This window comes from Plectropomus leopardus, chromosome 23, assembly GCF_026936395.1.
Source record: "Plectropomus leopardus strain MGB_pleo_1.0 chromosome 23, ASM2693639v1, whole genome shotgun sequence".
Lineage (NCBI taxonomy): Eukaryota > Metazoa > Chordata > Actinopteri > Perciformes > Serranidae > Plectropomus > Plectropomus leopardus.
In genome coordinates this window covers 24340538-24363597 of record NC_142198.1, presented here as the reverse complement: position 1 = coordinate 24363597, position 23060 = coordinate 24340538, and the positions used below count along the sequence as shown (strand labels likewise).

General features: G+C 44.2%; 1 protein-coding gene across 2 annotated transcripts in view; it reads right to left on the bottom strand.

The window, feature by feature from the left end:
* Nucleotides 1-3169: 3169 nt before the first annotated feature.
* The window catches only part of dlg4b (discs, large homolog 4b (Drosophila)), a 29812-nt gene continuing 9921 nt past the window's right edge, over nt 3170-23060 (bottom strand). For both annotated transcript variants that reach the window (XM_088073725.1, XM_088073726.1), the window contains 16 exons: nt 17719-17769; nt 16243-16367; nt 15773-15942; nt 15460-15596; nt 14105-14255; nt 12132-12400; nt 11716-11818; nt 11537-11633; nt 11266-11442; nt 8989-9026; nt 8510-8557; nt 7704-7805; nt 7462-7634; nt 7085-7194; nt 5888-5979; nt 3170-5775 (listed from right to left, as the gene is read on the bottom strand). In XM_088073725.1, coding sequence (XP_087929851.1) covers nt 5669-5775; nt 5888-5979; nt 7085-7194; nt 7462-7634; nt 7704-7805; nt 8510-8557; nt 8989-9026; nt 11266-11442; nt 11537-11633; nt 11716-11818; nt 12132-12400; nt 14105-14255; nt 15460-15596; nt 15773-15942; nt 16243-16367; nt 17719-17769 — 1950 coding nt within the window. In that variant the 3' untranslated portion in view covers nt 3170-5668. The remainder of the gene's footprint in view (nt 5776-5887; nt 5980-7084; nt 7195-7461; nt 7635-7703; nt 7806-8509; nt 8558-8988; nt 9027-11265; nt 11443-11536; nt 11634-11715; nt 11819-12131; nt 12401-14104; nt 14256-15459; nt 15597-15772; nt 15943-16242; nt 16368-17718; nt 17770-23060) is intronic.

Here is a 23060-nt window from a genome sequence, read left to right as displayed (position 1 = left end):
CTGACCTCTGACCCTGACCTCTGGCCTCTGGCAGGGCGGGGTGAGTGACATCATCAGGTAACCGTGGAGACGTGTCAGGCGTTGAAAGGTGAAGAGTATTAGATGTTATCTCAAAACAGAAAATGGAGAATATCCAGAAAAGCTTGTTTTTGAATTCTTATGATTATTTATCAAAAACGCCGTAACTAAAATTATTTTGTTGTATTTTAGCGTTTTGGGTTATTTCCTTTTTTGTTCTTATTTTCAGGTAATTTTCCTGAAACTTTTTGCTTTTTCCTTCGAGTTTTTTGGCCGTTTCTTTTAGTTGACGATGATTCTGAGAGAAATCAGCCCGTTTGCTCCGGTTTTAAAGGGTTAATTTAACGATCCAGAACCAGCTGAACCCTGAGGAGACTTATCTGTCCTCAGAGGAGCGGGACAAAAGTATTAGTGTAGTTGTAGTACTGATATGTGTATGTGACAGTAACAGAGGCAGCAGTATGCAGTACTCTGTTCACTGTTTGCAGGTTTTTATGTATTTTATTTTATGAATATTTTACGATTCTTTTTTTACTGTTTCAGCTCTTTAAAAAAGTTTCTCACCAACAACAAAACTTTCTTCTGCTCATCAACAGCAGGAGGCGCCGTCTGTCCTCCTGTCTGTCCTCCTGTCCGTCCTCCTGTCTCTCCTCCTGTCTGTCCTCCTGTCTCTCCTCCTGTCCGTCCTCCTGTCTCTCCTCCTGTCTGTCCTCCTGTCTGTCCTCCTGTCCGTCCTCCTGTCCGTCCTCCTGTCTGTCCTCCTGTCCGTCCTCCTGTCTCTCCTCCTGTCTGTCCTCCTGTCTCTCCTCCTGTCTGTCCTCCTGTCTGTCCTCCTGTCCGTCCTCCTGTCCGTCCTCCTGTCCGTCCTCCTGTCTCTCCTCCTGTCCGTCCTCCTGTCCGTCCTCCTGTCTGTCCTCCTGTCTCTCCTCCTGTCTCTCCTCCTGTCCGTCCTCCTGTCCGTCCTCCTGTCTCTCCTCCTGTCTCTCCTCCTGTCCGTCCTCCTGTCCGTCCTCCTGTCTGTCCTCCTGTCTGTCCTCCTGTCTGTCCTCCTGTCCGTCCTCCTGTCTCTCCTCCTGTCCGTCCTCCTGTCTGTCCTCCTGTCTCTCCTCCCTTCTCTTTTCCTTCTCCCTCTACTTTTTTAACTCCCCCATTGTCCCTCTGTTTTCCTCCCTTCTCCTCCTCTTCTTCACCCTCCTCCTCCTCCTCTCCCCCTCCGTCTTCGCCCCTGTCCTCTTCTTCCTCCTCCTGTCCTCCTTCCTCCTCCTCCTGCTCTTCTTCTTCCTTACCCTTTTCCTTCTCTTCCTCCTCTTCTCCTCCCTGTCCTTCATCCTGTCGTTTCTCCTTCTTCTGTCTTTCTTCTTCCTCCTCCTCTTTTTCCTCCTCCTCTTCCATTATTCCTTTTCCTCCTCTTTTTCCTCTTCCTCCTCTTTCCCTTCATTCTTCTCTCCGTCTTTCTGTCCTCGCTCCTCCTCTTCTTTCTTGTCTCCTCCTCTCCTCTCTCCTCCTCCTCCTGCTCCTCCTCTTCTTTCTTGTCTCCTCCTCCTTCCTCCTCTTCTTTCTTGTCCCCCCCCTCCTGCTCCTCCTCTTCTTTCTTGTCTCCTCCTCGTTCCTCCTCCTCCTGCTCCTCCTCTTCTTTCTTGTCCCCCCCTCCTGCTCCTCCTCTTCGTCACTGGCTTTGTTGGAGTCGCTCTGTAAACAAAAACAGGCTGATGTATTATCACTAACACTACATTACCCATGATGCTCAGCTGCTGCAGTGTGAGATGTTTTTATTATTTTCAGGTCAAGCAGGTCAAAGGTCACTGAATGGTTAATGTACACGGTCTCAGTACCAGTCGCAGTATCTGCAGTCAGAAGTACGTCAGAGTGTGTGTACTCACACAGTTCAGGTATTCGGCTCGCAGTAATCCTCGGCAGTAACCGTAGTAACGGAGGAGAATCCTCCTGGAACTCCACGTTCACGCGCTCAGATCGGTTCATTCAAACGCTGAAATCAACGCAACACCTGACAAATTAACCCCTTCATTCATTCACCAGAGTCCGGTGTGACATACGCGGGGCGGGATCGAACCCGCGGTGGGATCGAACCCGCGGTCAGCGTGTTGACTCCGCTGGTCCGTGACTGTTTCTGACTGAGGCTCCGACGCTGAGACTTTTCAACATCTTTTCTATGACGTTTAAAAAGATAACAGCAAACATACGAACATACGAATGTGTCACGCTTTAAACATGCCGTTTAACCCTTTACTGCCCGCTGTAATATCACACACCCGCATCACTCTGAGCACCAAAACAAGCTTTAAAAATATTAAACATTAAGTGATTTTCTACTTTCACCGAGTTTGTTTTTAACCAACATCAGTCCTCATCATAAACATCTAATATTCATTCATTTGCAGAATTTTAACCCTTTAAATGTCAGTTTTCTGTCGTGATGTCACCATGTTTTCAGGTAATAAATGTGAGTGATGTCAGTCTCCTCCTCCTCAGCGTGTGAGTGTAGCTGCTGACAGTCTGGGATATGTCAGTGTGTGAGTGTAGCTGCTGACAGTCTGGGATATGTCAGTGTGTGAGTGTAGCTGCTGACAGTCTGGGATATGTCAGTGTGTGAGTGTAGCTGCCGACAGTCTGGGATATGTCAGTGTGTGAGTGTAGCTGCTGACAGTCTGGGATATGTCAGTGTGTGAGTGTAGCTGCTGACAGTCTGGGATATGTCAGTGATCAGCAGCTACATTGACTGTGACAGGTCACCTAGTGGAAATAGCATGTATTTCCTCCATATGCCAAATATGGTCAAAATGACCTCATCAGGTGGAAAATAGTCAAAATGACAAATTCAGAGTCAGAAGCCCAGAATGACACCCAGAAATAATACAAGTCCTGTTTTAGTCTGACCGCCCGTGTCTCTGCTTCCTCACGGCGACAGGTGAGGATGTCCAGTGGGGACGGACACCGACAGCGTGGATACGCAGGTATGAACCCCGCCTCAGGTACGTCACACAGGAGCGTGTGTGTGTGTGTGTGTGTGTGTGATCGGTTCATCTTCCAATGTTTAATTTCCAACAGCAGATCACGACACACGGGCAGTTACGTTTTGTTGTTGTTGTTTTTGTTCACTAAAACTACAGAAACAGTCAGACAGACACACCTGCAGCTTTTATACAGAATTTATTTAATAATGAATTTAATTTATAACTAATTAATTCATTATTTCATTTTACAACAAGCCGTCCACCCAGCAGCCTCCTGTGTGTGTGTGTGTGTGTCTGTGTATGTGTGTGTGTACATGTGTAATGTATGTGTGTGTGTGTATGATGTATGTGTGTATAATGTGTGTGTACGTGTGTGTGTGTACATGTGTAATGTGTGTGTAATGTGTGTGTGTATAATGTGTCTGTAATGTGTATGTATGTGTGTGTGTATAATGTATAGTGTGTGTGTATAATGTATGCGTGTGTATGTATGATGTGTGTGTAATGTGTGTGTGTTTGTGTGTGTGTGTATAATGTGTGTGTGTGTGTGTGTAATGTGTGTATAATGTATGCGTGCGTATGTATAATGTGTGTGTGTATAATGTGTAACGTGTGTGTGTATAATGTGTGTATGTGGGTGTGTGTATAATGTGTGTATGTGTGTGTGTGTGTGTGTGTGTGTATAATGTGTGTATATGGGTGTGTGTATAATGTGTAATGTGTGTATAATGTATTTGTGTGTGTGTGTGTGTGTATAATGTGTATAATGTGTGTGTAATGTGTGTATAATGTGTGTGTGTGTATAATGTGTGTGTGTGTGTAATGTATGTGTGTGTGTAATGTGTAATGTGTAATGTGTGTATAATGTGTGTGTAGTGTGTGTGTAATGTGTGTGTGTGTGTAATGTTTAATGTGTATAATGTATGTGTGTGTGTAATGTGTAATGTGTGTATAATGTGTGTGTGTATAATGTTTAATGTGTGTATAGTGTGTGTGTGTGATGTGTGTATAATGTGTGTGTATAATGTTTAATGTATGTATAGTGTGTGTGTGTGTGTGATGTGTGTATAGTGTGTGTGTATAATGTTTAATGTGTATATAGTGTGTGTGTGTGTGTGTGATGTGTGTATAATGTGTGTGTGTGTGACGGGTTGATAAATATCGATCTATAGGTTGATTAATCATAAAGTGTGTCGGTGCTCAGAAAGAAAAGACGACCTCAGGTAACCCCGCTGTGTGTGATGACATTACATCATCAATAATTATGATTATTAATAATTATTAATTATTCACATGACCCTGATAATCAGTCTAAAAACCCCACTGTTGCCATGGTTACACATCTCCCAAAGCACTGTGGGTAATGAAGTGTTTGTTTGCTCAGTCCTGTTCAGGAGCAGGGAATCATGGGTACTGTAGTCCCTCTGTGCTGTAGATATCTGTTGGTGACATAATCCTTCTCTGAAGCTGGGGACTGTGGGTAATGTAGTCCAAAGCCTTTCAGTTAAAAAAAGGAAGAGTTCAGTTTGAGTCGGACCTCCTGCTGCTGCTCCGTAAAAACTGTCTGCTGCAGCACATGGGAATTCTGGGTGCTGTAGTCCAGATGACCAGGGTCTGGGGATTTGTAGTCCAAGCTTGGAGGCATTGTGGGCATTGTAGTCCAGCAGAAAGGGGGGTTTAGGGTGTTGTAGTCCAGACAGGAGAAGCTTGTGGGTTTTGTAGTCACAGTGTGGAGGGTTGTCAGAGTTGTAGTCCAGGCAGAGGGCAGGGGAGTCTCTGTGTAGTCCAAGCAGTGAGGCATTGTGGGGATTGTAGTACAGCAAAACAGGGGTTTAGGGTGTTGTAGTCCAGACAGAAAGGGATTAATGAAGTTGTAGTCCAAATGAGGATTGTGGGTGTTGCAGTCCAGGTAGAAATAGGGATCTAGGATGTTGTAGTCCATATTAGGAGGATTGTGGGTGGTGTAGTCCAGATGACCAGGGTTAGGGGTGTTGTAGTCCAAGCAGTGAGGCATTGTGGTCATTGTAGCAGAAGAAGAGATGAGGAATGTTGTAGTTTATGCAAAGTGGGATTGTGGATCTTGTAGTCCATTTGAAGAAGTGCTGTAGTCCATATAAAGAGGATTGTGGGAGTTGTAGTCCACGTGAAGAGGATTGTGGGAGTTGTAGTCTTGTGTTTGATACTTTAAGCCCTGAATAGACTGTGTGTTTGAGCCCCATCGTTTTATTTACAGTCACACAAGTCTTTATGTACACTACACACAAACACACCCACACGCACATACGCACACACACCATTTTCACATCACACAAGAAAATAAATAAATAAATCGATAAATCAATCAATAAATAAGATTATATAAATACTTCATAACCAGCTGAACTCTACAGTCCTGATTTGTTATTTACTGATAATACAGGATCAATCAATCAATCAATCAATCAATCAATCAATCAGTCAGTCAGTCATCGGTCTCCCTCTCCTCGCACGCACACACAGCTCCAACCCCTTAAAAAAAAACATCTGTCCTGGTTGCCATGGCGACAGCATCGATCCGATCACCGTGCTCGCTCGTCATCAGTAAGAAAACAAAAACGGTAAAAAGACAAACGTCTGCTCTCCGTCACGCCGCTGACAGAAGGGGTGGTTTCCATGGAGACGACGCCCATCGTGGCCAATCAGAGTCTGTCACGCGCAGGAACCCAGATGTAAGGACCACTCTGCTCCTCGATGACAGCTTTGACCAGGTGGTACACCTCCTCGAAACTGTCGCCGTGCACGATGGCTGTGCATGCACACACAGGCGCGCACACACACACACACACACACACACACACTGTGTTAACATCAGCTTTAAACTCTGAACGACGTGTCGAACCTGCACGACGTGTTTTTACCTGTGAAACACTCGAGGAAGTCTTGTTCCAGTTTGATGGCTCGATCCAGAGCTTTCCTCGCCTGATCCTCCGACAGACGCTTGTTCAGATCCCTACACACACACACACACACACACACACACACACACACACACACACACACACACACACAGTGACCCACACAGTCACACACACACAGTGACACACACACACACACACAGTGTCTTCAGTGATTTGTCTTTTCAGTCTCGGTGAAACGGCGTTGTCTACATCGTCTCTAACGGCGGGCAGCATGTGACGGCCTCCTCGCTGAACAGCTGCGGCGTTCACACTGACAGCACTGTTGCTGCGTCGCTGCTCTAACTGCTGGATTTCTACGTTAAAAGCCGAAACTCCTTTAATTTATAAAAACGCTGCAACACGCTGCTGCAACTATTTCACAATAAAAGCCTCGAGTCAGCAGCTGGTTCTGTCCACAGAAACAGAAGAATCTGATGAGTCGATTTCACTGACCATCATTTTGGAAACCAGCTGCCTCAAAAAAGTAAAGAAAATATATAACTATTAATCTTAATTTATGTTTAATTTATATCTAAGTTTTGAAAATGTGGCTGTTCATTAAATTCAGTGAAGTTGAAACTAAAAATGTGAGTGAAATGAGCTTGTTCTTTTTAAGGGTTAACGTCAGTGAACCGAGTCAGTGAACCGAGTCAGTGAACCGAGTCAGTGAACCGAGTCAGTGAACCGAGTCAGTGAACGTCTCTTCTGTTTGTTAACACATTGATGAAAATATTGATATGATTGATCAGTTTGCAGCCAGCAGAATAATTCAGATACTCAGCACAGGAAATTCACTTAATAAATACATGTTTAGTACACTTAACAGTCAGGTATGAAGGAAACATAAATGGAGATTAATTATTAATTATTGATTATATTTACTCTACTTTTTCAAGGCAGTCTGTTTCTAAAACAGAGAGAGGAAAGGTTGAGATGTTTCTTCGTGTCAGTGACCTAAAAAGACTTTGAATCTTTAGTTTCGATCTTTTAGTGTCAATATGACGAAACACGTTAACGCTCTGTGCTGAAAACCACGTGTCCACATGTCTAAATGTGCCGCAGCTGAGCAGCACTCAACTGATGACCTCACTGACGACCTCACTGACGACCTCACTGATGACCTCACTGATGACCTCACTGATGACCTCACTGACTCACAGGATGTTCTCCAGGGATCGTGGTCGGATGAAGATGGCGATGGGGTGAAGCTGAGCCGCCTGCAGCCTCCTCACTGCGTTGGCCGACACGTCCAGGATGCAGTGTTTCCCCTGGTGAACACACACACACACACGCAGAGACACATACACACACACACACACGCACACACATACACACAGGCAGAGACACACACACACGCGCAGGTCACTATAGTAACCTGATCAGCGTATCAGGTTTAAAGTCCTCGAGACATCATTTCCAAAACATCAGCGCCCCAAACATCCCAGTGTTACAACAATAACATCTCGTCACCGTGGTAACCGTGACACCACTTAAACCCTGCAGCATCACATCGCCGAGGTAACGGCGCGTCTCACCTGCTCGGCCACCTGCCGGACGCTCTGCACCGACGTCCCGTACAGGTGGTTGTTGTACTGTCCCGCCTCGATGAAGCGATGCGACTGGATGTCCCGCTCCATCTGTTCCCGTGAAGACACAAAGTGGTAGTCTCGCCCGTCCACCTCGTAGTCCCGGCGGGGGCGGGTCGTGTCTGCGGGGAGACAGGGTGACATCACTTCCTGTTTGTTCACGCCACGCTCTCAGTCTGAAGGACACTTACGAGGGACGCAGGAACCGAACTTGTCGGGGAACTCGGAGAGCAGGTCGTCGTTGACTCGGTCTTTGGTCGGTCCCAGGATGATGACGGGACGGGCGTAGTCCACTGTGGACAGACAGAGAGACAGAAAACTTTATTTACAACCCCTGATTATTGACAAACACACAAAAACGCCGTCAGAGACAAAAGAAGAAGAGTCCAGTTGTGACTGTGCTGTTGTTTTTTGTCTCTTCGGGTGTCTCATTCAGTGCTTCCAGGATTTCCTGATTTAGTGTAAATTCAGGCTTTAATTTTGTCCGTTCAGCACTTCACTGTCAATGTGATGATTTTTAAAATGTAAAACAGCTGCTGGCAGCGTATTTTACATAACAGAGAAAACTTTGGACTGCAAAGATTTTTTATTTTAATATTCGTTTTATTTTACATCAGTATGCATCAAAGGAGAATGCATCATATCATGATGTGAAAACGATGTAACTGTAATATTTAAAAAAGATTATTTTACCATTAATATTTCTGTGGAAAACTCTAAATGCCAATCTGACTCAGCATTGTAACTTTATTCAGAAATTTCGAATGCTCCTGCTGTTTCATTGCAAAAACTGTCGTGAATCAGACATTTCAGCCTGCAGCAAAAACAAACAAACAAAACATGCAACAAAAACATGCTGCACAGTCCTGGAAGGACAGATTTCTGCTTCAGATTCAAACCCGTGACAGAAAAGTTCGTCTTTGTTCGTTTGTCTGGATTTAAATAAAGCAGCTGAGTAACACAGGATGTATAAACAAAGGTCAAAGGTGACACTTACCTTCAATCTGAGTGATGAGCTCGTAGCTGTGGACGAAGCCTTCTCGACCTGCGAGCAGAAAACAAACTGAGTGGCACATCCTCAGGACAGAGAGGATCTTTGGTCACTGTGGGGTCCCACAGGGATCCGTCCTGGAGCTTCTCAAACCCTTTAAAACCTGGATCAGCATCAGTTTTCATCTGCTTTGATTTCTTTTGAAAACTTGGCAAGAATTTTCTTTTATTGTTTCATGCCTAAAATCATATTGAAGGGAAAAAAAACGGGCCAATATATGTTTTATTTGGCTTTATTCTTCACACTTTCTTAAGGTCATTTCGGTTTCTTTTTTCCAGGCCATTCCTCGTCAGGTTGCTCGTTACGCTCAACCCGTGTTCTTTCAAAAAATCTAGCCACTTTGCTCAGGCTCTAAAGGGTTAAAAGCTTATTCTGTGTGTGTCATGGAAAAATTGAAAAGGGTGAGATTTCTATGACTTTTTTACCTTTACTCTTCATGCGGGACCACTCTTTCCTCTCCACTCTGAAACACACACACACACACACACGCACACACACACACACACACAGACACAGACAGTTTGGCAACGTCAGCAGCTGGTCATGGATTATTAATGTATATGTATATATATATATATATATATTTCTATATATATATCCCAGTATATATATATATATATTTCTATATTTGTAAACCTGTGTTTGGAGGGTATATATCCCAGAATATATTTGTATATATGCGTATGAACCTGTGTTTGGAGGGTATATGTCCCAGTATATATTTATATATTTGTATATATATGTATGAACCTGTGTTTGGAGGGTATATGTCCCAGTATATATTTATATATATGCGTATGAACCTGTGTTTGGAGGGTATATATATCCCAGTATATATTTATATATATTTGTATATATATGTATGAACCTGTGTTTGGAGGGTATATATATCCCTGTATATATTTATATATATTTGTATATATATGTATGAATCTGTTTTTGGAGGGTATATATCACTGTATATATTTATATATATCTGTATATATGCGTTTGAACCTGTGTTTGGAGGGTATATATCCCAGTATATATTTGTATATATTTGTATATATATATATGTATGAACCTGTGTTTGGAGGGTATATATATCCCAGTATATATTTATATATATTTGTATATATGTGTTTGAACCTGTCTTTGGAGGGTATATATCCCAGTATATATTTGTATATATTTGTATATATGCGTATGAACCTGTGTTTGGAGGGTATATGTCCCAGTATATATTTATATATATGCGTATGAACCTGTGTTCGGAGGGTATATATCCTAGTATATATATTTATATATATGCGTATGAACCTGTGTTTGGAGGGTATATATATCCCAGTATATATTTATATATATTTGTATATATATGTATGAACCTGTGTTTGGAGGGTATATATCCCTGTATATATTTATATATATTTGTATATATATGTATGAACCTGTGTTTGGAGGGTATATATCCCTGTATATATTTATATATATCTGTATATATGCGTTTGAACCTGTGTTTGGAGGGTATATATCCCAGTATATATTTGTATATATTTGTATATATATGTATGAACCTGTTTTTGGAGGGTATATATCCCAGTATATATTTATATATATTTGTATATATGTGTTTGAACCTGTCTTTGGAGGGTATTTATCCCAGTATATATTTGTATATATGCGTATGAACCTGTGTTTGGAGGGTATATGTCCCAGTATATATTTGTATATATTTGTATATATATGTATGAACCTGTGTTCGGAGGGTATATATCCTAGTATATATTTCTATATATTTATATATATGCGTATGAACCTGTGTTTGGAGGGTATATATCCCAGTATATATTTATATATATTTGTATATATATGTATGAACCTGTGTTTGGAGGGTATATATCCCAGTATATATTTGTATATATATGTATGAACCTGTGTTCGGAGGGTATATATCCTAGTATATATATCTGTATATATGCGTTTGAACCTGTGTTTGGAGGGTATATATCCCAGTATATATTTATATATATTTGTATATATATGTTTGAACCTGTGTTTGGAGGGTATATATCCCTGTAGATATTTGTATATATATGTATGAACCTGTGTTTGGAGGGTATGTATCCCTGTATATATTTGTATATATGCGTATGAACCTGTGTTTGGAGGGTATATATCCCTGTATATATTTATATATATTTGTATATATGCGTATGAACCTGTGTTTGGAGGGTATATATCCCTGTATATATTTATATATATTTGTATATATATGTATGAACCTGTGTTTGGAGGGTATATATCCCTCTATATATTTATATATATTTGTATATATATGTATGAACCTGTGTTTGGAGGGTATATATCCCAGTATATATTTATATATATTTGTATATATGCGTATGAACCTGTGTTTGGAGGGTATATATCCCAGTATATATTTATATATATTTGTATATATGCGTATGAACCTGTGTTTGGAGGGTATATATCCCTGTATATATTTATATATATTTGTATATATATGTATGAACCTGTGTTTGGAGGGTATATATCCCAGTATATATTTATATATATTTGTATATATGCGTATGAACCTGTGTTTGGAGGGTATATATCCCAGTATATATTTATATATATTTGTATATATGCGTATGAACCTGTGTTTGGAGGGTATATATCCCAGTATATATTTATATATATCTGTATATATGCGTATGAACCTGTGTTTGGAGGGTATATATCCCAGCTCCTCCAGCTCCCCCTGCTGGTTGACCCGTCTGGCCTGCCACCACTCGTCGTCGGCGCTGTCGATCACATGCAGCACCTCCCCGAAGTTAAAGTCCAGCGCCTGGGACAGCACGCCGCAGTCCCACTGCTTGTCGTAGTCGAACAGCGCCCTGAAACAGCCACAACAGCATGGGACGGAGTTAACCCTCGCCTGACCGGCCCCTGGGGGACTTACTTGTGCAGGTGTGCTGAGTGCCGGCTCACCTGAGGTAGAAGCTGCGGTTGGCTCTCAGACTGCCGGACGAGCTGTTCATCATCTGCTCCCTCAGGTCGTGGATTTTCGCCTCAAAGCGGCTATACTCTGAGAGAATGGGGTCAAAGGTCGGGTCAGAGGTAAAAGGTCACCTGTTGGACAGGTACGGGAAGTGTGGGTGCAAGCTCACCTTCAGGTCTGTACTGGGCCACGATGGTCACCGTCTGTCCGGCGTTCTTCAGAGCCGCCGCCGCCTGCTCGTGTGTCGCATACCTGAGATCCACACCGTTCACCTGCACACACACAGTAACACACACATTAACACACACATTAACACACACAATGTTTGAGTATCCAGACCGCGTCACACTGAGGACCAGGAGGAGGAGTGTGGCTGACCCTGTTTTCAGGCGTAATGGATTCTTTCAAAGACCTTCAGGGTCAATCAAGAACCTGTCTGTGACAACCAATTACACCTGATAAAAGACTATCACACATAACTACAACCCCTGGTCTCTGAAGGACCTGGTCTCTGAAGGACCTGGTCTGTGCAGGACCTAGTCTGTGGAGGATCTGATCTGTTCAGGACCTGGTCTGAGTACTCACACTGAGGATCTGGTCCCCCTTGCGGAGCTCCCCGCTCAGGTCTGCTGGTCCTCCTGCCAGGATGAAGGAGATGAAGATCCCCTCCCCGTCCTCGCCGCCCACGATGTTGAACCCCAATCCGGTGGACCCCCTTTGGACACAGACCCGGCGGGGCTCCCGGGAGTAGTCGTCGTCTCCCATCATGCCTCGGGGGATGGGTGAGTATCGCCGTGGTGATGGGGGAGGGAGGGCTTGTGGGTAGTCACACATGTAGTCTGGCTCCATGTAGGCTGCAGGGAGAAAGAGGACAGGATGTGGACCTCAAGTCCTGCAGGTGCTGCCCCCCCTACATGCTGGACTCTGAACGGAAAACCTCCAGCAAAAAAGTCCAACGAAGAAGTGAATCGCCAAAATAAATTTAAAAATCACCACAAATTCTTCAAGAAAAACATCACCAACATATTTAAAGTAAAAAAGAGAAAAAAGAAACCCAGAAAACATTTTTAAGATACGATTCTTTCCGAACCTGCAGGCCTGCGCAGTCGCGTTCTCTGTAAAATCACCAAAAACTTTCAAAGAAAAAAAGGAAGAAAGAGGAAAATATAATCCCCAAAACACTTCAAGAAAAAGAAAATCCCCAAAACTTTTTTAAAAGTCACCAAAACTTTTAAAGGAAAAAAACCAAAAAGTTCTATCGAAAAAAATCTCCAAAACGTTTTACAGAAAAAAAAATCACCAAAAATTTAAAAGAAAAACACCTGTCAGTAGAGCCTGTAATGAGTTAAATCTTGCATGAAGAAATAAGCGCATAAAAAGACCTGATTTCAGGGATCCAGAGTGTCGAGTCGGTGCTGTTTAAGTGTTGTTTTGGTGTTGTTTAAGTGTTAACTTTCTGTGTTGTTTCAGTGTTGTTATGTTGTAATGTTTCGGTGTTGTATCACTGATGCTTCTCTGTTGTTACGCCGTTGTTACGTTGATGTTTTGGTGTTGTTTAGCTGATATTTCTGTGTTGTTACGCCGTTGTTACGCTGTTGTTTCGGTAATGTTTCGGTGTTGTATCACTGATGCTTCTCTGTTGTTTCAGTGTTGTTATGTTGTAATGTTTCGGTGTTGTTTAGCTGATATTTCTGTGTTGTTACGCTGTTGTTTTGGTGTCGTTACACTGATGTTTCCGTAATGCTTCGCTGTTGTTTCGGTGTTGTTTCAGTGTTGTTATGTTGTAATGTTTCGGTGTTGTATCACTGATGCTTCTCTGTTGTTTCGGTGTTGTTATGTTGTAATGTTTCGGTGTTGTTTAGCTGATATTTCTGTGTTGTTACGCCGTTGTTACGCTGATGTTTCTGTGTTGTTACGCTGATGTTTCAGTAATGTTTCGGTGTTGTATCACTGATGCTTCTCTGTTGTTTCAGTGTTGTTATGTTGTAATGTTTCGGTGTTGTTTAGCTGATATTTCTGTGTTGTTACGCTGTTGTTTTGGTGTCGTTACACTGATGTTTCCGTAATGCTTCGCTGTTGTTTCGGTGTTGTTTCAGTGTTGTTATGTTGTAATGTTTCGGTGTTGTATCACTGATGCTTCTCTGTTGTTTCGGTGTTGTTACGCTGATGTTTCGGTGTTGTTTCCAGGCCCCCAGGAAGTGCACTTTGTGTTGATGCAAAATCTACATAGTGGTCGAAAGTGGGATTACACCGTTTGAGTCGGTCACGTGATGACTCTGGCCCAGAAAGACTTTTCGCTCGGCTGGCGGGAGTTACCCGCTCAGCTGCGTCGGCAGCCGTTCATCTCTACCACGCTGCTCTATGGGCCAGTAGATCCGGGTACTTTACACATTTCCTAACCCCGAAAAAGAGTTTTCTCTGCCGTATGCGCCAACGAGCAGCTGTCATAGGAGTGCACGAGGCCCCGCCCCCACAGCTGTATCCAGATTTATAACAGATCCACGGTTGTTTCAGGATGTTTGTGTGTCGCAGGTGTGACAAACAGGAAGTGTACGTACAGCTGGTCAGGTCGGGGGGGCTGTATCGATCAGCTGGGTGGATGTACTGCGAGGTGGGCGTGGCCACCTTCAGGTAGACCACTTCCCCCGTGTTCTTCAGGGCCACCACGGCGTCCTCATGCAGGACGTCCTCCAGGGACACGTGGTTCACCTGCCGGGGTCAAAGGTCAACAAACGGTTAAAAGCTTCATCAGAACGAGACGCTCGAACTCAACGTTTAGACGCTGCTCAGCTGCAAAGAGTAAAACAGAGTTTACTGATACGAGGAGGCTGCAGGTTTCTTCTGACTGTACTAACTGTGTCTGATCCAAACGTTTCCAAAAACTCACAGCAAAAGTCCAGATTTATCCTAAAAAGAGAAAATTATCACCCAAAGAGAAGTTTGTCCAAAAAAGAGAAATTTATCAAAGAGAAGTTTGTCCAAAAAAGGGAAATCTATCAAAGAGAAGTTTGTCCAAAAAAGGGAAATCTATCAAAGAGAAATGTATCGACCAAAGACAGATGTGATTTTCTCCAAAGTTCACAGCATGTTTGTATCTAATGAAAAATTCTGCTTTCGTTCGTCTTTCTTGTTGTTTGTTTCATGTTTGACCAAATGTCCTGTTCTGCTCCTGAGATTTGACCCTGAAAACATCATGATGTCACAGCTGACCTTTCACCTTTGGGATTTAAAATATCATCGCTTCTTCATTTGATCCTGTTAGACATTTGTGTCAAATTTCGTCATAATTAGTGAATGAGTTCCTCAGTTATGGCCACAAACATGTTCCTGAGGTCAGGGGACCACCTAATTATAACCAGTTCATCGATAAGTCGGACCGAACGTTTGTGCCAAATTTGAAGAAATTCCCTCATGATGTCATGAAATCATGTTTATGAGAGCAACACACATGCAAGATCACAGTGACCATGACCTTTGACCCTTGACCACCAAATTCTGATCAGTTCATCAACATCAAGTGTAGGTTGGAGATGTTGTTAAGGTTAGGACGTAAGTCACAGTGATGTTTTCAAACCGAAATCTGCTCAGTTCATCGTTTACGCCAAATGGTCATTTGTGCCAAATTTAAAGAAATTCCTTCGTGCTTTCTCTTCCCGAGAATGAACCTGACAAACCTCCTGAAATCATGCTGCCTTTGGCATTTTTAAAGTTACCAAAATAAAAGATCATGATGAATCTGTGCTCCGCTCCATCATCACCTCCAACCATCGACCACTGCAGAAAGATGCCGAGGTAAAGTCTGGAAACCTCTGAACTACAGATTTATTATTATTGTTATTTATTCATTTATTTTGGGGTGATGATGTCACAGCTTTAAAAGCTCCGGATACACAGCAGGAGGGAGTTTACGTACTGCCAGTATTTTGTCCCCGATCTGTAGCCGTCCGTCGCGGTGCGCCGCTCCGCCCTCGATGATCTTGGTGACGTAGATGCTGTTGTCTCCGGGAACGTGTTGGTTCCCCACGCCACCCGCTATACTGAAGCCCAGACCTGGACCAGACAGGGACAAGGACCAAAGGGGGACCAAAGGAGGACCAGAGGGGACAGGGACAGTTCAAAGTGGAATTCATTTATGAAAATCAAACCCACGGATGCTGTGAAATCTGTGCCGTGAACTACGACTCAGCCGCCCCCTCGTCTCCTCGTCTCCTCGTCTCCTTTCCTACCTTTAGGGCCCTTCATCAGTTTGATCTGAGCGATGCGTTCGCTCGGTGGGCGTCGCCGCAGGACGTACAGCCTGACCACAGGCCCCGCCTCCTTCAGCGCCTCCACGGCGATGGAGTGAGTGACCTCACGAACATCCACATCGTTCACGAATACGATGCTGTCGTTCACCCTGGAGAGCGAGAGAGAGAGAGGAGGCCCAGGTTAGGGTGCTGGGTCAGGGTCTAGTTTCAGGTCTTTGAGGGCTGAGCAGACCGGTTTGTGTGTGTGTGTGTGTGTGTGTGTGTGTGTGTGTGTGTGTGTGTGTCTGTTTGTGTGTGTGTGTGTGTTTCTGAGTGTGTGTGTGTGTGTGTGTGTGTGTGTTTCTGTTTGTGTGTTTCTGTGTGTGTGTGTGTTTGTGTGTGTTTCTGTGTGTGTGTGTGTCTTTGTGTGTGTGTGTGTGTGTGTGTGTGTGTGTGTGTGTATTTTGTACCGGAGCCGTCCGTCTTGGGCGGCGGCTCCTCCGGGGATGATCTTGGTGATGAAGATGGACGGGTCGTCTCCGATGTGAGGATTATCAGTTCCTCCTGCGATGCTGAAGCCCAGACCAGAGTTACCCTGAACACACACACACACACACACACACATTTTGATCCACCTGCAGCATCTGCAGAAGCTTCCCAGCATGCACCTGGGTCTGATGCACACCTTCATATGGGTGGAGCCAGATGCTGTAAGAGCTTCGTGCAGTGTTTTAAAACTGTTTGAGATCACAGAGAAACTGAAACCCTGAGCGCCGTTTCGGTAAAACACAGCAGTTAGAAAATAAAGGAGCCTCGCTGCAGAGCTGCTTCCTGTTCTGCGTCTTCATCAGTCTGAAACAGACTCAGTCTGAAGTCATTAAATATAACGATACGTCGGCGGGGGACGTTAGTTTGTAACGTGGCTGGATTGAACTTTTTTTTGATTCACCAAACTCATTCTGAACTCGTATAATAGCTCTGCACTTTTTCAGGCGTGCATGATGCACCACTGGACAGCGTCCTCCGAGACGGGGACCGGACAGAGCCGGTCGCGTTGTTATTACATTACTATACATCACTGGGTGGCTGGCCATGTTTGCCTGAAACGTGGCAGGACAGCATCAGGTTGAAACGCTGCCGGTAACGTAATAAAAGGAGCACAGGGCGCCTACAGGATCGGTGGATGGATCCAACAAACCCGGTCTTTCCTGCAGGAGTCACAGTAGCAGCATCCTGAAACGTCAACAGCAGACGCAGAAGGATACCTAGAGCGTGATATGCAGACGCAGAAGGATACCTAGAGCGTGATATGCAGACGCAGAAGGATACCTAGAGCGTGATATGCAGACGTGGAGGTTCACTGACAGAGCGGCAGCATGTGATGACTCAGAATGAGAACATGTCTGAAAGGAGCAGATGTTGAGGACTCAGTTTCAGTCGTGCCACTAAAAAAGAGGTAAAAACTGTCTGATGTTACTCTGTTTGGTTTGTTGAAGGAGTTTTAAAAGATTCAGAGCTTTTGAGGAAACATCAGTTTCGGATGTGAGCTGTGTTAGTGTTTGTGTGACATTAACCCTTTGGCTGCTAACGTGTGTCGGTTTGGTAAGATGAGCAGTAGGATGAAACAGACGATTTCGATCAGACGTGATGAAGACGAGCAGCTGTGACTGTGTGAACGCCAGCATCATGTTAAAGTTCAGCAGCGTGATGTCTGAACTGTTCCCAAAATAACCGGCAGAGAGTTAAAAATAACCTGCTGCTGTCAGCCGAGTGGAGTTTATTTCTGCAGCTTTTAAACGCAAAGCGACAGTTTCTAAAAACAGTCGACACCAAAATAACTCTGAGCTCAGTCATTGTTAACGTGTGAGCGTTATCCTCACACCTGTACTCTGTAGTGTATATTTTGTGTATATTGTGTATATATTTTGTGTGTGTGTGTGTCTCACCCTCTCCAGAGTGATCTCCTCGTACTCCAGTTCTCCCTCAGATCCGTTCATCTGTAAAAACAGAAGCAGATTTTAATCACATGCAGCATCTCTCTGCTGACTGCTCGTCTCCACGGCAACGCCATGGTAACAGCTGTTGAGCCCTCAGGGGGGCGGTCACCTAGGCAACGGTCACTGTAGCCATGGCGACCATCTCGCTCTCCCTCAGATTATTACATCACTTCCTGCAGGAGTCTGATGGATCATGAATCACAGAGCTGAATACTTTCACACCGATTCATTCATTCACACAGAAAACTACAACAATCAATCATTCATTCACACGGAAAACTACAACAATCATTCATTCATTTACACACAGAAAACTACAACAATCATTCATTCATTCACACAGAAAACTACAACAATCATTCATTCATTCACACAGAAAACTACAACAATCATTCATTCATTTACACACAGAAAACTACAACAATCATTCATTCATTCACACAGAAAACTACAACAATCATTCATTCATTCACACAGAAAACTACAATCATTCATTCATTCATTCACACACAGAAAACTACAACAATCATTCATTCATTCACACAGAAAACTACAACAATCATTCATTCATTTACACACAGAAAACTACAACAATCATTCATTCATTCACACGAAAAACTACAACAATCATTCATTCATTCACACAGAAAACTACAACAATCATTCATTTACACAGAAAACTACAACAATCATTCATTCACACAGAAAACTACAACAATCATTCATTCATTTACACAGAAAACTACAACAGTCATTCATTCATTTACACAGAAAACTACAACAATCATTCATTCACACAGAAAACTACAACAATCATTCATTCATTTACACACAGAAAACTACAACAATCATTCATTCACACAGAAAACTACAACAATCATTCATTCATTCACACAGAAAACTACAACAATCATTCATTCATTTACACAGAAAACTACAACAATCATTCATTCATTCACACAGAAAACTACAACAATCATTCATTCATTTACACAGAAAACTACAACAATCATTCATTCATTTACACACAGAAAACTACAACAATCATTCATTCATTTACACAGAAAACTACAACAGTCATTCATTCATTTACACAGAAAACTACAACAATCATTCATTCACACAGAAAACAACAATCATTCATTCATTTACACACAGAAAACTACAACAATCATTCATTCACACAGAAAACTACAACAATCATTCATTCATTCACACAGAAAACTACAACAATCATTCATTCATTTACACACACAGAAAACTACAACAATCATTCATTCATTCACACAGAAAACTACAACAATCATTCATTCATTTACACAGAAAACTACAGTATTGACAGTGACTGTCTTGGTGTGACTGTGTGTCGGTGTGACTGTGTGTCGGTGTGACTTTGTCTCGGTGTCTCGGTGTGACTGTGTCTTGGTGTCTCGGTGTGACTGTGTCTCGGTGTGACTGTGTCTCGGTGTGACTGTATCTCGGTGTGACTGTGTCTCGGTGTCTCTGTGTGACTGTATCTCGGTGTGACTGTGTCTCGGTGTGACTGTGTCTCGGTGTGACTGTGTCTCGGTGTGACTGTGTCTCGGTGTGACTGTGTCTCGGTGTGACTGTGTCTCGGTGTCTCGGTGTGACTGTGTCTTGGTGTCTCGGTGTGACTGTGTCTCGGTGTGACTGTGTCTCGGTGTCTCGGTGTGACTGTGTCTCGGTGTCTCGGTGTGACTGTGTCTCGGTGTGACTGTGTCTCGGTGTCTCGGTGTGACTGTATCTCGGTGTGACTGTGTCTCGGTGTCTCGGTGTGACTGTGTCTCGGTGTCAGTTATATAACAGAAAGAGGGGGAGAGAGACACACTGACAGCAGAGACAGAGACAGTTACAGCTCACTGTGAATTAATTAAAGCTCCACTCCCCTGACAGCTCACTCTGTCTTTCTGTCTCTGTTTGTGTCTTTCTGTCTGTCTCTGTCTTTCTGTGGTTCTGCCGCTCTGAGTCAGTGTCTCTCGTCCACTCACTGTGAGACGACAGAGAGATGCTCTGCTGTTCAGAAAAGGTCAGAGACACGAGAACCTCTCAGCGTCTCATCAACGAGTCACGAGTTAACATGCAGTAAAGACACAGATTCAGTCTGTGAGGGACAAGTCAGGGACGGCTCCGAGTCCAAAACAAACCTGGACCAGCAGGGACAAAACTGAACCACCAAAAACAAACCTGGACCACCAAAAACAAACCTGAACCACCAAAAACAAACCTGAACCACCAAGAAAAAACCTGGACCACCAAAAACAAACCTGAACCACCAAAAACAAACCTGAACCACCACCAGGAACAAACCTGAACCACCAAGAACAAACCTGAACCACCAGGAACAAACCTGAACCACCAGGAACAAACCTGAACCACCAAAAACAAACCTGAACCACCAGGAACAAACCTGAACCACCAGGAACAAACCTGAACCCCCAGGAACAAACCTGGACCACCAAAAACAAACCTGAACCACCAAAACAAAGTGTGGACAGAATTTGACATTTCTTCAAAAATACCTGTATGAGGACATTTTTTCCTTTGAACAGAAGGAGAAATACTAATAATAATGAAAATATATAATATATAAATACATAATGGAATAATAAAAAATTTCCACGTGGCCCGAATTTTTCTCTAAATTGAGGAAAAATACAGAATCAAATGACCTGTTTTTGAAAATATTCTCAAACGTGTGGACAGAATTTAACAGCTGTTTGTGAAGACATCTTTGGACGTGTGGACAGAATTTAACAGCTGTTTGTGAAGACATCTTTGGACGTGTGGACAGAATTTAACAGCTGTTTGTGAAGACATCTTTGGACGTGTGGACAGAATTTAACAGCTGTTTGTGAAGACATCTTTGGACGTGTGGACAGCAGGTAAAGTCACGTAAATAAACAGTGTAGATGCTAACGTCAGTGGAAGCTAACGGTCGTAGCTAATAAAAGTTAACTAGAAAACACGGTCCACCCAACCTCTGACCTCTGACCTCTGTCCTCTGACCTCTGTCCGCTGACCTCCGACCTCTGACGTGCACACGGAACAAAAACATTGAACATGGTAAAAACACGCGAGTCAGAGAAGGCGTGAATGCATCGTAAGCCCCGCCTCCTGAAACGTTTTCCTCGCCACATTGTGATTGGTTCCCCTGATAGGCCCCGCCCTCTCAGTACATCCTGCAAACAGCTGTTAAAAAACGACAAACAGTGACATCATCAACGCCACAGCGGCGCCGCTCCGGTCCACAGGGGGCGCCGCCCCCCGCCCGCCGTAACGTTCCCGCCACAGAAAGCTTCCTACCATCATCCGCTGCCTGTGCCTCTTCGCTCGCCGCACGTTGTTGATGAATCGTCGTCCCATCTTCTTGGCGTACCACACGGACACAAACATCACTTCCTGTCTGTCTCTCTGCCCGTCGGTCTCTCTCTCCAGGAGGACGGCGGTTACATAAAGACGGACGGAGTGACGGATGAATAATTAACCACCAGAGAAGAAGAAGGAGCGGGGGTGCGGGGGCCTCAGCAGGAGAAGCTCGTTAAGCTCGTTAGCTCTCGTTTCCTGGACGCGCTAACGAAGCAGAGAGACATGACTGACGGCTCGCGGCATCACGCCGTCCCCCCGTCCACCCAGAGACGGAGAGACAGAGACGGAGGTGAAGAAGAAGAAAAAAAGGAGAGAAAACAGAAAAAGAGAGAGAGGCTGTTTATTGCTCGCCCTCCTCGCTGTCATCCCTCGTTCCTCCTCCGCTCGCTCGCCCGCTCACTCGCTCTGCTCGACCCTCCTGACGCTGCACACCTCCCCCCTCTCTCTCTCTCTCTCTCCTCCCCCCTCCCCCTCTCTCCTCCCCCTCTCTCTCTCTCATCCCCTCTCTCTCTCTCTCTCTCTCCCCTCCCCCCCTCTCTCTCCCTCCCCTCTCTCCTCCTCCCCCCCTCTCTCTCTCTCTTCCCCCCCTCTCTCTGTCTCTCTCTCTCTCTCTCTCTGCTCTGAAGGAATCCCCTCCCCTCTGTGATGTCACTGTGCTGTTGGCCGAGAGACAGAGAGACATACAGGGACAGAGGGACGGACAGAGGGACACAGACAGAGTAAATGAATTCGTACAGAAAGAATTATCTCAGCAAAACACACACACACACACACACACACACACACACACACGTTCAGGCTAATGTTGTTGCCATGGTAACACCCCCCTCTTCATTCTGGTCGTTGCCATGGAGACGGCAGAGCAGAAAGAGCATGAGAAAGAGAGAGCCCCCCCCCACAGACTCGGTAATTAAAACTGATCTGAGCTCAGTGATCCTGATCCCAGGACCGATCCCAGGACCGATCCCAGGACTGATTCCAGGACTGATTCCAGGCGCGACCTCCAAAACTCCAAGAATGTCTTTGAGGAAATCTGCCCAGGACCCCTTGAATCTGCCCAAGGACCTCTTGAATCTGCCCAAGGACCCATGGTACCATCTGAAGTACTCATATAACCTCAGAAACTCCAAGAAGTCCAGATATACCTCTTAAACCTGCTCAAGGGCCTTGCAAAACTGCTAAAGGACCTTTCAAACCTCAAGCAAGTTCATCTTGTCTTGCTGATGATTTGTTCTGTGTCTTGGCTGTTTTTTGAGATGGTATGGTCACTTTGTCTTTGAAGCTGTTTTCGGCTCTTTGTGTGTGTCGTATGTTCGGGGGATAACAGAACCGATACAAAGGGTCACGAAAAAACCCGAAATAAACACAACAATAAAACCACACACTGAACCGAGACAGCTTCTGATTCACCCTGAAGAAAAAAGAACGGGACAAAAACTGTAACGTAACATAGGAAATAAAACGCAGATCATGTAAAAAAACATGCATCAGGGAGACAGGACGAATGTTTAACACGGGGAAAAAGGACACAAGAGGGAAACAGAGGGACGACTTACAAGAACAGAAAAGAAAAAGTCCAACAAGAAAACCTCAAATAACATCAGACCATTGCAAAAGAAATAAGGACATCCTGGACTGGGACACACGAGGACAGTGGCTCAGAGACCAACAAACACAAACGCTGGATCAAAGAGAAACCAGAACACGGACACCAACAACCGGGACGAGGGGGCATTCGAACTTTCCCACACCTGGGACTGTCTCCTCCAGAGACCACTGACGGCGGGGAAGAACAGCTGATGAGGACACGTCACGGCGGTCAGGAGACAGTACTGTCTTTAGTACCCTCTAACCCCGAAACCCCTGGAATGTCCCCAGGTACCAGCTCAAGGACCTCTCAGCTC